Raw genomic sequence first — 14,640 nt, forward strand, 5'->3', positions numbered from 1 at the left:
TAGAGGTTTTATATCAGATAGCATTTTTGTTACTCCTGGATGTCCTGAATATGGGGCTGAATGAAATTCACCTAAGATCAGTCTTCGGAGTTCAAAATTGTTGGGCACATAGATTCTGTGGTGATATCTTAATAATCCATCCTTTTCTAAGCTAAACTCTGAATACTTAGGATTTTGCGGGTCTCTAATAAGAGCTAGGCTGATTTTTGCATAAAACCCATCATGCTCCAAGCGTCATAAAATCTAAATCCCTTAACCTGAAGTTTACAGTAGTTATCGCTGAGATGTGTCTTCTCCAACTTAGGGCATCTAACATCCTGTTTTCTTTACCTTTAATATAACTTATGTCAAACTCATAATCTGCTAAAAATTCCAGCCACCTCCTCTGTCTAGCATTAAGATTCGGTTGGCTGAAAATATAATTCAAACCATGATGATTGGTTCTAAGCTCAAAAAGTTTTCCGATTAGGTAATGTCTCCACATTTCCAAGGCATGCACAATTGTTGCTAATTCAAGATCATGGGGTGCGTAATTCTGTTCATAGTTTTCCAGTTTCCTAGATTCATAAGCAATGACATGTTCATCCTGCATTAGCACTCCTCCTAATCCTTCTCCAAATGCATCTATTGTTACAACGAACTGCTTTTGTGGGTCAAGTACCCTTAAAATAGGTGTTGTAGTCAATTTTTCTTTCAAAAACTCAAAGATTGTGTGACACTTCTCTGTCCAGACAAATTTCTTTCTCTTTCTCTAAAGTGAGGTGATCGGATAGGCTATCCTTGAGAAATCTCTAACAAACTTTCTATGGAATCCTGCTAATCCCATAAAGCTCCTTACTTCGGATACATTCCTAGGTATGGGCCATTCCTTAATTGCTTTTATCTTTGATGAATCCACTACTATACCCTGAGTTGATATAATGTGCCCTAGATACTGAATTTATTTTTGGTAGAATGCGCACTTAGATAATTTCCCATATAGTTTATGTTTTCTTAATCTTTGTAGAACTACTTCTAAATGCCTTTGATGTTCTTCCTCGTTTTTAGACCATATTAAGATACCATCTATAAAGACCAATATAAACTTATCCAAACAATCTTGAAATATGTTGTTCATTAAATTCATAAAAGTTGTTGGGGCATTGGTTAATCCAAATGGCAATACTATAAACTCGTAATGTCCATACCTGGTTCTGAATGCAGTTTTATGCATATCCTCATCCTTTATTCAAAGTTGATGGTATCCTGACCTCAAGTCAATTTTTGAAAACACTATCACACCCCTCATTTGATCAAAAAAATCATCTATCCTCGGCAAAGGGTACTGGTTTTTGATGGTGATTTTATTGAGCATTCTGTAATCTATGCATAATTTCATGGTTCCATCTTTCTTCCTCACAAACAGCATTGGGGCTCCCCATGGTGAGACACTGCGCCAGATCAATTTCTTATCTAGCATATCCTGAAGTTGAATCTATAATTCCATTAATTTTGTAGTTGTCATCCTATATGGTGCCCGAGATATGGGTTCTGCTCCTGGTATCAAATCTATGGTGAAATCAAAAGCTCGGGAAGGGGGTAATCCAGGAAGTCCTTCAGGGAACACGTCTAATAAATTCTTCAAATAAGGTATTTTTCCTCGAAGCTCTTTTAACTTTTGTTTGATTTCCCCATCTTCATAACTGTAGTCATCTCCATAAGTGGTGGTTTTGGGTCCCTTGTGTCTTCAATCTTAACAACAAAAATCTCACAGCCCTTTCTTCCATACCTTTTAAGTTGCATTGCAAAAATTTGTTTCGATCTGATTTTATGCCTAATCCATGTAATGCTTGTGGGTCTACCCCAATCATCCACACAGCTTACTGTTTTGGCAAGGCAATCTACTATGGCCTTATGTTCACTAAGCATATTAATTCCTATAATAATATCATATGACCCAAGGGGTGCTACATATAAGTTCAGTTTCACTGAAAAATTCGGGAAGTCAACTAGAACTTCAAATAGGCATTTCTCTACCTTAGCCCTTGACTGGTTCGCATGTTCGACTGTCCATGGTTTTGCCATAAAACTAGATCTTTTTGGAAACCTACTTAGCAGTCTAGGTGATATAAAACAATTAGATGCTCCAGTATCAATTAATATGGACACAAGGTTTCTGTAGATCTTACCTGGAGTTTTAATGGGGCCTATCTATTGTTCTGCCTATCTATTATCCAAAGCTGCGTGAATCCTCTGTTGAAAGAATTGCTATTGTTGCGGTAAAGGTGGTCGTTGTGGCTAGCTGACGTTGGGTTTACTAGGGCACCGGTTTACATAATGATCTCCTCCACAGTTAAAACATCCTCCTAGTGATTCTTTCTTTTCATTATTCCTGTTGTTTTTACTCGTATTATAATTGCTTTTGGCATCCTTAGCTCCATTGCCTTTTAACTCTAGTTTGTTGTATTTGTAGTCCTTAAATTGCTTTTTCTAAGGCCCAGAATCAGCACCCTCTGAACTCCAGGTTGTCTTCCTTTTGTTGTCTCAGATGGAATCATCCTTTCTGATCTCATGTTCTTGTCGAACAGCCTTCTCTAGGGCCTCTTCCATGGTTCGGGGAGCGAGAACATCAATAGCTCCTATCCTATTGTTCAATCCTATGATGAATTTCCTCACCTTTAAATTGGTATCTTGTTGATATGGTGGCACATATTTTAATAATCGCATGAACTTCTCCCAGTACTTATGTACTATCATGTCTCCTTGTTTTAAGTTTTGGAAGTCTAAAAGCTTCTGATCATAAAAGGTTTAAGGCAACCAACGGTTTCGGAAAATGTTCACAAACTTTTCCCAGGTGATCTTAGTGGTTCTTATGTTCTGTTCAACCTTGGTATTTCCCCACTAGGTTGCAGCTTCTCCAATAAAATGATAAATTCCCCAAACTACTTTTGAGGTTTCAAAGAAATTTCTAATCTCAAAACAATGTTCCATCTCAGTTAACCAAGCTTCTGTTTCCTCCCCGGACTCAGAACCGGAAAACTTAGGTGGCTTTATTTTTTTAATGTCTACTGACAAGTCAACCACTATCTCTTTCTTTTGTTTTTCTAATTGCTTGGGAGAGGGGGTTTTGTTATGCTTAGAGACTTCTGTCTCTGCTCTAGGAGGTGATGAGGTTTGAGTTTCCTCGCGGTTCTGCCCTATCTGGGCTGTCATTTTACTCATTCTTTTTTCCATGGTCTCTAACTTTAGTTGTGTTTCTTGCAAGATTTGGGGTAGCAATTCATTAGAAGATTGAGGGTTCTCACGTATTATGTCTTGATTTACAATGTTCTCGTTGCTATTCATTTTTATGTTTGTGGTTCCCACCTATTAATTTACAATTGTGTCAATTATGTGGAAAAAGAAAAGATTTTCAAAGAAAATAAAAGTCTTGCAAACACATGATTTTCAAATAACTTATTTTAACTTATTACTTTGTTGCTTCACTTTGAGCAACCTTATTTACAAAATTTTCCTCTATTAAGGATGTTTACATCAACATAACATTTAATATTGCTTTTCAGCACTTAGTTTTTGGTTCAGATTGGTACATATCCCGCACCATCCAGGATCTATGGAACTGTAGAAGAGGATTCCTCTGCCGAGTGTTCCAGCTTTGAATCAGCTTGTTTCTATATGTTGCTTTGTTAGCAAGAGTCCACTTGAATCTTTCTTTCTTCATCCGCTAAATTGTCTGATTCAGAGTTTCGTTGTCTTGGGGTATAGAACAACAGGTGTAGTCATATTTAGTCATGTTTTTAATTCTATAGGGAAAGATGGGGTGCCGAATCTTCTTACGGGGTGTTTTACGTACTTGCATCCTATAGTCAGTCTGGAATCTTTTAGGTTTCAAGAAAGTAGGGTGCCCTGGGTTCAATGTCGAACCCAGCGCTCTGATACCATATGTAACATACGATTTTTTCCTAACCAATTTAAAACACATAATTAACTAATAACTAATCCCATTCACATGACAATGACTTCCATTAACTAATTATAACTAGAAAGAAGTAACTGCTTCCTAATCTATTTGCAAATTTAATTCAAGGAAATAAATAAATGATTGCATTGCTAACATTTAAATCATTCTAACATGTTCAACTGAAAGTAAAGTAGCAACTATCATCTTAAACATCTAATGCTTTTATATCTAAACTATGTAGTTATGCTTCCATGATTCTAAAGGTAAAAGTGCAAAAGAAACATATAGAAATAATGGAGAAATCCCTTTGTCATTTTGTTCAAGCCTCGGCATTGGTGAGAGGAGAAGTATTGACATAGGCTTAACCTCCCAACCGCGGACCATACTTATCCCCAAACATCTTAACTTAATAGAACGGTCCTCCCTACCTAAGGATCGGGCTTGGGATATTCTTAAGTCTAGCCATCCGAGCTACCCGGTAGTTTGAGTGTCCCATTAGTTATTCCTAAATAACTGAAGCTTATGGACACATAAAAAGATCTCGTGATCAGCACATCTGCCTATATCTACCTTGGCCAAGGATTTCAAATTGGGCTCATAAACCCGATCTCCACCACTCGACTTGAGAACAGGTTCCATAATCACGACTTGCATGAGCTATTTATTTATTTATTCCAATCTGATTCCTTGATTTTGTTTGCAAGTTAAATTTTACACCTCTTCACCATTCATTGGCCTTTCTGCCAGGTGAATTTCTTAGTGTCCTCATGATTCTGATTTGATTTCATAACTCTTCACCATTACTATGGCTTCACAGCTAGGTGAATTCCTCGGTGTCAATATATTCTAATTCCATGCCTGGTAATATGTTTAAGCATTGCAAACATATGGATTCATTCCAATATTCATGATTATCTCAGTTTCAATGGCCATATAATTAGTGTGAACTCAGGGCCATTTTAATAATTGAATATCATAAACACTTCAGATATCAACAGATGGCATAATGGATTATCTCTATTAATTCAATCTTAACCGACTGAGGAGAATATGTCGATTCAAATTGAGAAAGAAGAAATAAAATAATGGATGGGAGATGCATGTGTATAGATATTGATTCATACTACTTAATCGAAATCTTTGTCTTCCATATTCAGAATTTAAATATTCGTGATTAATCAAATGTAAAACAAGAACATGACATTGGACTGTTTGTAAACCGATTGTGGTAATGAAATACAATTTAGACTATATTTTCTATTCATTGTTCTGCTCAATATTAAAGACAGCAACAAGGTTTCTTAATGGTAATTGCAAATTCTATAGAGGCATTGATAGTATTCAGATTGAATGATTATGAAAGCCGATTGAAAAACAAAGAATCACATGACCTGATTTCCAGTTTGGATTTCTCCCTCCGCCAACTGGTATTCTTGATCTTCGTTGTATATTGCCTTGTTTCGGATTTTATCACTGTTGGTTTTTAGAGAATTCAGAGGAATGATTTCAGATAAAAGGGCTAGAAAGGATTATCAATGAGAACGGGGTTCACATGATTGGTAAAAAGCATAGCAGATTTTGGAAGGGGAGTAGATAATGCAGAAAGGAGGAGGATGCTCCCAATCAATCTCATAATGGACTTTGGTCAGTCGTGACCTTTAGGCTACCATCGGTTATCAAGAAAGCTTTTCGATTGAATTCAAATTTTGAAAAGAAGAAACAAGGAGGGAAAAAGAATTAAAAGTTGGAAGGGTTTAATCTTTATTTTGCTATTGTTATAAGCCCTTATGTACATTTATATATGTATATTGATGAGATGACATCAATAGATTATATAATTATAATTTATTGGTGCCACTTCATCTTTATATATATATATATATATATATATATATATATATATATATATATATTCATATTTAAGAGTTAATAATAATGATTAAATAACAAATTTTCAAAAATAAATCTTCAAAAGTACGAATTATATTTAATTTAGATTATTTTAAGTTTTTATTATATTTTTTTCCTAATAGCTCATGCGGTCCCATAATGTAACTTGTGGTCAAATCTTCGTATCCTTTCCAAGGTAGTCTTAGGTCATACCTGTCGATCCTGATGGCTGAACCAATCGACCATCCCCTTCCGATGATCTCATTTAGCAATGCTTCCCCTCTTCTTCAGTCTTCTTCCTACAATCACTCAAGCAAAACATTCTCGCCAAGACATTAACTCAAAAATATTGATCGTTAATTTTAATCAAATATCTGTCAGCCATCTAATGACAATTATAGGTTACTTGATTATTTTCATCAACGTCTATAATAACTAACTCATTTCACATGATCATGAAAGATATAATTCGTTATCAGTTGGTACAACGTATATAATTAACTAACTCACTTCACATGGTCAGGAAAAAAAAAAATTGATACAACGTCTATAATTAACTAACTTGTTTCACATGATCAAGAAAAGAAATAATTCATTAAACCAACGGCTATGATCAAAGTTAAAACTTAGGGCAAAATTTGGGATGTAACACACATTAAATATCTTTAGAGATTAGTACAAATAAAGAACAATTGAGACTCAATCTCAAATTTGATTTCTATTTTCAACCATAGCAAGTTTATCCTAAAAGTGTTCAACTTTTACCCTACAGAGAGGCTTGGAAAGAATGTCTGCTATTTGATCGCTTGTACTAATATACTCCAACTGAATCACATTCCTTTCGACCATGTCTCTAGCATAGTAATAAGAAATCTCAAAGTGTTTTGATCGATCATGCAACACTATATTCACTAAAAGCCTGATGCAACTCTGATTATCACAATGAATAATAGTAGGATTCAAGGACTCAACAAATAGCCCTACGAGCAATGCCCTAAGTGGCACTACTTCCCTTACTCCCATGGATGTTGCAATGTTCTCATCTTTTGTAGAGCTTTGTGCAACAGAGGATTGTTTCCTACTAATCCATGAGATCATTGTCGATCCTAAACTGAAGCAACATCCTTATGTGCTATTTTTGTCAACCACACTTCCAACACAATCTGAGTTGGTGTATGCATGTACATCTAGGTCTACATGTTTGTATTTGAGACCTTAACCAATTGTACCTTGAAGGTATCTCAGAATATGTTTTTTTGCAACAAGATGTATCTCCTTTGGTTCACACATAAATTAGCTAAAAGCATTCACTGCATAACAAATATCAAGTCTTTTGTTGACCAAATACATCAAGGATCCAATTATCTATCTGTCAAGAGTGGAGTTTGCAAATTCTATGTTAATCTTTGTTTCCATTAATTTGTGCAAATTTGTGTCCATGGGTGTAGACATGGGTCTACACTAAATCATTCAAACTTCTTCAGAATGTCAATACTATACTTTCCCTAATTAAGAGTGATGCCATCTTCCTACTGTCAAACTTCTAGTCCAAGGAAATACTATAGGATACCCAAATCCTTCATATCAAATTCTAAAGCTAAATCCCTTTTACACTGAAAGATTAGGTCTCTTCTCCTATGATTAACAAATCATCAACATATAAGATAAGAATTAACATGTCACCGTCAATTATCTTAGAATATAGGTTTGGATTTGCATCATTCTTGGAAAACCCTAATCCCACAAGATAGTCATCAATCCTTTCATACCAAGATCCAGGGATCTGTTTAAGTCCATACAAAGCCTTCTTCGACCTGCAAACATGTGATTCAACATATGTATGACAAAACCTTTGGGTTGCTCTAAATATAATTCTTCAATCGTGCCATTCAGGAATGCAGACTTCACATCCATTTGTGGATCTTCCATCCCTTTGATGGTGCGAGAGCAATTATGGCTCTGACTAAAGTGCAGCTGGCAAAAGGGGCAAAAGTCTCTTCATAATCGATTCCCTCTTTCTATAAGAAACCTAACAAAAAACAGGACTTTGTGTTTCTCAATGTTACCAGCTGAAAAATGTTTGATCCTGAAGAGCTATTTTGATGATACGACAAATTTTCCTTTGGATCTTGGCACAATGTCACATACATCATTTTTTACAATGGACTGATACTTTCTTCTAACATAGCATCTTTCCATACTTGATGATTAAGAGCTTCTTCTGTAATGTCCCCGTTTTTGGCAGGTCTACGCAATTGATGGAGTTAGCTCATCATAGCGACCCTTGTGAGCTAACAAGGTGTTTTGGGGGTCCTAGCTGTAAACTTGCTATTTTTAGTAAGTCTATTATGGGCAGTTGTTATTTTCGGCAGTGCAATGAGTGGTTTGGCAGTTGGTCGTCACTTGTAGTTAATCAAGTGAATAATTGCGTGAACTCTTATTTATTTATTAATCATTGAGTTGCATTATTATACTAATGTTTATATTATTATAATGACTTTAAGAGATATCTCTAAAAAGCATGGTGGAAACTTTCCAGTGTTGAGTTCTTTTGGGAAACTTCCACAATTTGTGAAGTGGAGTTTTAAGGAAGCTTTGGCCAAGGGAAGCTTATAAATGAGAGCTCATTTCATTGGGAAAAGCACGCTTGAATATTTATTTTCTTTTGTTGCCTTTGTGGCTTTCTGAGTTCCGTTTTGTGTGCCCTTGCTGAAGTAAAAGGGTTTGAAGTTGATTGTTCTTCCGAGGTATTGTGGATTTCTGAGAATTTGCTTGTCATCCTACTATTCTTACTATTGCTCTGGAAGAAGCTTTGGCTAAGAATTGTAGTGAGTTCAATTCTGACAATTGTAAGTTTGAAAATTAGAGGAGTCTTCCTACTGTACAATCTGTTATTGGGAGACGCCATTGTTTGGAATCTAGTTGCATTATTATTGAAGGTTGATCTGCATTTGTGTGGACTGCTGAGAGAGTCTTTCATTTCTATAATTGTCTAATTTGAAGAGACTGGAGGCTGTGATTATATCCTACAGACCTATGATTCGGATTATGGAAAATCAATGTGCATTGTGGTGTTGTTGTTCCATCCTATAGCAGTGTTAGAACATTCTCAAGGCCTGCATTTCTTTTTCCAGGTTTGCATTACCTTTATGAAGGCCTGTGCTTTCTTATTTAGGGTCTGCTTTTGATACATTAGGCGTCTAAAGGAAGATTCACGACCAGTAAATAATCACCTTGACCTGCAATTATTATCAAGAGGGTTGGGCCTGATGTCAAAAGAATTATGCATATAATGTTGGGTCAGCATTGGGCGTTTTGACTGATTATTATTGATGAAGGTAGTATCCAACTTGGAGAAAATCTATGGTCTATCCGCCCAATTATGGAGCTGCACATTGAGCTTGCAGGAAGGAATCATATGCTTCATTAGCCGCCTGGGAGTTTTGATATATTTACCAGGTTCCATTTCCTTGCTTGTAATTTTCACTTACATTTGCAATCAAAATAAAGAGTTCCATCTAGCTTTAGAAACTAGTGTATGTTTCAATATTTTATTTCAGTATTTCATTGTGGCGAACCAAACTATGATGGAAGTGAAGGGTCATATCCAATTATAAATCTTTTGTCATAATTAGAGCATAACTTTAGAATTACAGCAATCCTATTGTTACAGAATTAAATATCAGTTTTTCAAAGGCTGGATGTTCAGAGATTTGATTGACTACATCGTTAATTGGGCAAAATCTATTTGCACGGTGCTCAAGACTTTAGCATTATCTATAGTGATAATTAGCTTTGCCTGCCAAGTGTTTGTTAAAATGACAACCTTATGAATGGGTTAGGGAATTGATGTTGATAAAATGAATTCCGTTAAGCCATAACTAGACTAGGATTTTTACATCTTCGACGTAGGATGGTTTTGATTTTATGATCTCCCTCATTAAGGCAGCATAACTAGAGAATCTGCTAGGTCTCTTGCTCTCTCTGAAGGTTCCCTTTGATGTTGCATACTAGTCTGCTTCCTAAATCATCTTCCTAAGCCAAAGTGGTCACTTTCGATTATTGTTGGGTTCGTCTAAGGGAGTAGTTTGACTTTCATCTTCAATTTCTTTGGGAGTCTCCCTCTGAGCCTTGGGAACATGATCCTTTTCCATATCTTTGGGAGGATCTTGATCTTCTATCTCATGAGAGCTTCTATCTCACGAGAGCTTTTGGATTTTCTAAAAGCAATGTCCTCTTCAAAAATGACATCTCTATTGAGTTCAATTAATTTTTGTCTAGGTATGTAAATCATGTAGACTTTAGATGTTTCACTATATCCTACAAATACTCCTTTCCTACATAAGAATTCTAACTTAGACCTCTTCTCTTTAGGCACATGATTGTAGACAGGACAACCAAATATTTTTAGATGACTTCTACCAAGCTGATACCGGTGAATGCTTCTTCAAGGGTGTTATTATCTAGGAGTGAATGAGGACATCTATTTTTTATGTAGAAAGTTGTCCTAGAGGCTTCAACCCAAAATGAAGTTTCTATGCTTTGATCATACAACATAGCTCTAGCAACTTCTACTATGGTCTCGTTCTTTCTTTCTGCTAACCCATTTTGTTGGGCATTATAAGGTACAGTAAACTCCCTCTTATTTCCACCATTCACACAAAACTCTTTAAACATGTTTTAAGTATATTCCCTACCATTCTCTATCCTTAATATTTAGATTTTCTTTCCTAAGATGTTTTCTACAAGAACTTTGAATTCCTTGAACCTTGTAATGTCCCTTTTTTAGCATTTATAGCATGATGTTGTTGTTAGCCTATTTCCCCACGGTCCCATAGGCTAACTAAGACATTAAAGGGACTTAGAGGCCATTTGGCCTAGATAGTTTCAGCTGCAGGTCTTTCTGTGGGGTTTTGAGGCAACTTTGGGCATACTTACTATTTATAATAAGTCATCTTGGATATGGTCGGACATCCAGTGGCAGCGGTATGTCGATGGTAATTGTTTAAAATCGACAAGAAGACTTATTTATCATTGATAAGATTTGTTATGCATTGATAAAGTTATTTTATAAAGTTAAATTTAAATATTTAACTTTATTAATGCATAGACTATAGTTTGTGAGAAATATTTAAATTAAAAGAGTCCCCTTTATTTTATAACACATTGGAGACATAAGTTACATAAAGGGAGTGATGTTTTATCCCACATGGAGAAAACGAAGGATTGAGCTCTTCTAAGAACACTATAAAAGAAAGGGAAGAGCTTCTTTTTAGTATGCTTGGAAATATCAAAGAAATTGCGAAATTTTCTGGAGATTATGTCTCAATAGTTTGAAGGACGAAATCCCTTCAAGCCGGAAATCTTGACACCATTGAAAGATATGGTCTTGAAATTTAACATGGTAGCAGTCCGAAAAAGCAGATACGAAAAAGCAATCCGAAAAAACTGAACCAAAAAAAAGGCTGAAAAAGCAGTCCGTAAAAGCAGTTCAAAAAGCAGATCCGAAAAAGCAAATCGGAAAAGCAAAGCAGAAGGGGCAGCATTGAAGGAAATTATTACAGCCATCTACAACCAGGTTCCCTTGTTAGTATTGTTTTTAGGGCATTATAAGTTTCAGCTGTAAGTGTGCATTATACCAGCATTATCATTTTGTAATCCATGTAAATGCCAAAAGTCTTGGCCATATTTCATGAGCATTGTATTAGAAATTTCATTGCAATTAAGAAGATAATAGTTGCTAGTGTCATCTAAGCAATTCAATATCATTATTTATCAGCTAGTTAGTTTGCATACCAACTGTTTGTAAAAATGCTAGTTGGCTGTAGGTATTCATTTCTCATGCTTAGATCATATATATGCACTGATAATTGTCAAAATTAGTAACACACTCATGTTAGGTCATTGTGTAGTCCATTTGGAGTCTTCTAGCACAAGATTCTCATTGATGCAAATTGAAGAAAGAGTCATTTAAAGCCCGCTAAAATACTATATCAGTCATACGTCCCTTGCATGTGAATTGTTTGATGAAATTCCTTGAGCTTTCATCAGCATTTTTGAGAGCAGATTTGAAGAGGGTCATTACAAACCTCATAAAGATTTCTTCAGACTATTTACATTTAAGAAAGTATATTTAGGTTCTTAGATAAATTGTTTACAAAAATTATACAGTACAAGAATTCTCCTATAGAGGATATAGACATTAGTCCACATAAACTGAAATGAATTAGTTTTAATGTATTTTTAGATTTGCTAACACTATTTTGGAAAGTTCCTTTGTGTTCTTACCTAGGGCACAACCCTTGCATGTTCCTTCATGAGTTTGATTTACTTTGCGTAAATCAAACACCATTTTTTCTATCGAAGATAGAGCAAGAAAATGGAAATGACCTAAGATTCTGTGCCAAATCTTGTTTGAGGTTGAAGTCTCATGAAATAGGGCTTGAGTAGGACTAGTGCATGGATTGAACTTTGTAAAGATATCCTTGTCTAAATCCTATAGTATAAGCCTAGATACAAGGTGAAATGTGTAGTAAATATAAAAGGGCTTAATTACTCCACATTTCATTGGGTTGATTAACCTTATACCTCAAAGGGAAGTTAAGGAGATTGATACTTTCAATTTCAACACTAAACTAATTAGATCTCAGACGACTAGTACAACCGAAATGATAAAGAAGCACTAATGCAAACAAAGATCTAATGATTATAGAATTAGAGAAAGAATGCAAAACCCTTAAAACCTTAAATTAGTAAGAGCTATGAAATGCAATTAAGATAATAGCTACAAAAAGTAAATATGTCGAAATGAAGAAAGCAATTAAATGAGTTACCTTGACAATTGAGGTGGAATATTGGATCTGGTTTTTCTAGCTTTTGTACAACTTGAAACAACGAACAAATCTAGTTCCAAACCTGAAACACGAGATCTCCAAAATCTATAAATCACTCAACTCTCAATTAGGGTTGATCTAGAAGGTCAAGGTCAATCAAGAGGAAGGTCAGGATCGCACTACACCCCTAACGCTCTGTGTCTAAATGAAAAACAATTTTCGAATCTTTGAAGCTCTACAAAAAGGGTATCTAACAAGAAAAATTGTTTTGTTTCTTAATGGGGGGTTTGCATTGGTGAAACCCCAGTTTAAGAATTAACCTTGAAATTGAAATAATTGAAATGTTGGAAAAGTAAAATAAATGCACAAATTAACCTTACAATAGTAGAATTTCTCAAATTGAATATAATGAACCCACTTTACCAATTGAATGGATCAAGAGGATGCGAATTTAGAAGGATGAATGTAGAAGCCCTCTCTTGATGACAAACTCCACCATCATCAATGAAGGAAGCTAGATCTTGAAAGGTTGTGGGATGAACATGAAGGATATGATGAAGCTCCCAAATGAACTCCTTGAAGCTCCTTGAAAGCAGCTTGAATGTAATGGATCTCATCTCTAATGGCCTGCAAAAGGATCTCCTTGAATGTACTTGAAGATGGCTTGAATGTTTGAATGCTTGAGTATGGGAATGATGGATTGTGAGTATGACTTGTGGATGGATAAAATGAGGCAAATTAATGTGCTTATAAAAGATTCAAATAATCTTTCTCCCATATCTAGTCCAAGTATGAAATTAATCCCTCAGAACAAGCTTGACACATGGCCGAGAAGTGGACCCAAAAAATGGGTCCCAAATTCCCAATCAAGGGTGCACTACATCGTGGACAACGCGTTGCATCATCAATGACGCACTATGTCCCTAACTTTGTCCCTTACTCCTATGCACAGAAACCTTGGGATTCCCTCGAGCTCTTAAAAAAAGTCCTAGTTTCAAGAAAGTGGGTGGAGCTCTTGAGAAAACCCTGTTTCGGTGTGGAAAAGAGATTCTAAATGATTGGAGGAAGGCAAGGGAGATCCAAGTGGATAGGTCCTACCTTGAGCTTTGTGTCGTGAAATAGTAATACCAAGGAGAATCTATTAGGTCCTATCCTAATTCTGTCTAGAAGGAATAAAGAGAGATGAAGAAAAATGGGACAATGCAAATTAAATGCAAGCCTTGCATTAAATTTCACTAAGCAGGTATTAAGCCATCATTAAATTGAAGTGCTTCCAATTTAAGATGATACAGAGCCTTCTTGTTGGTGGAGTTCTTTGGCCACGCCAGAACTTTGCCTTCTATAAAGGTTATTCTATGCGCTCTATCTTCAAGTGCAGAAATGGAGACTAGATTTATTTTTATTCTTAACACAAATAATACTCCTATGAGTTGAAGAAATATGCTTGATTTCAAATTTATGGAAAAGGTTCCAATCCCTTCGACTGGGTAGCTAGAATCATCCCCAATAGTTACATCCTCATCAAAATTCTTTACTAGAGTGTTTAGGTGTTCTCTGAATCCAGTGATATGACATGAGGTTCCACTATCAATCAACCGGGTATTGAATATGTTTGAAACTTGGCTTTATAAGGCTGAACAGAAAACAAGTTTCTCTGAATCATTTTCCATGCTAGTTTTTCCAACTTCAACAAAGGAGGCTTGTTGTCTAGTCCTATTAAGACACTTCATGGCATAATGTCCATACTTATCACATCTAAAACGTTTTACTTGGTATATGTTCCTCTTCTTCTTAGAAGAGCCTTTCCCACAGGTGTTTTTCTCCTCCTTTCTTTTCTTATGAGAGTTTGAGTTCAACACATGAATGTTCTCATTGATGGTATTTTTGTTAATTCCCTAGTGATCAATCTAGATTCTTCTTGAATACAATCCGTTTTTAATCAATTGAACTTAGGGAATTTTGGATGTGCACTTCTTC

General features: G+C 35.6%; 1 protein-coding gene across 7 annotated transcripts in view; it reads right to left on the reverse strand.

The window, feature by feature from the left end:
• The window catches only part of LOC149563071 (Photosystem II reaction center PsbP family protein), a 198,690-nt gene that overhangs the window by 98,652 nt on the left and 85,398 nt on the right, over positions 1 to 14,640 (reverse strand). Inside the window, exon 10 of one of the 7 annotated variants that reach the window (XM_089826488.1) lies at positions 6,076 to 6,129. The exons of the other annotated variants lie outside the window; for them this stretch is intronic. Within the exon in view, the coding sequence (XP_089682614.1) occupies positions 6,118 to 6,129 (12 nt within the window). The 3' untranslated portion in view covers positions 6,076 to 6,117. Of the gene's footprint in view, positions 1 to 6,075; positions 6,130 to 14,640 lie in introns of those variants that run through there. 7 annotated transcript variants of the gene reach the window in all.

Source organism: Cupressus sempervirens, chromosome 4 (genome assembly GCF_028749045.1).
Source record: "Cupressus sempervirens isolate cs-2001-9-10 chromosome 4, ASM2874904v1, whole genome shotgun sequence".
Classification (NCBI taxonomy): domain Eukaryota; kingdom Viridiplantae; phylum Streptophyta; class Pinopsida; order Cupressales; family Cupressaceae; genus Cupressus; species Cupressus sempervirens.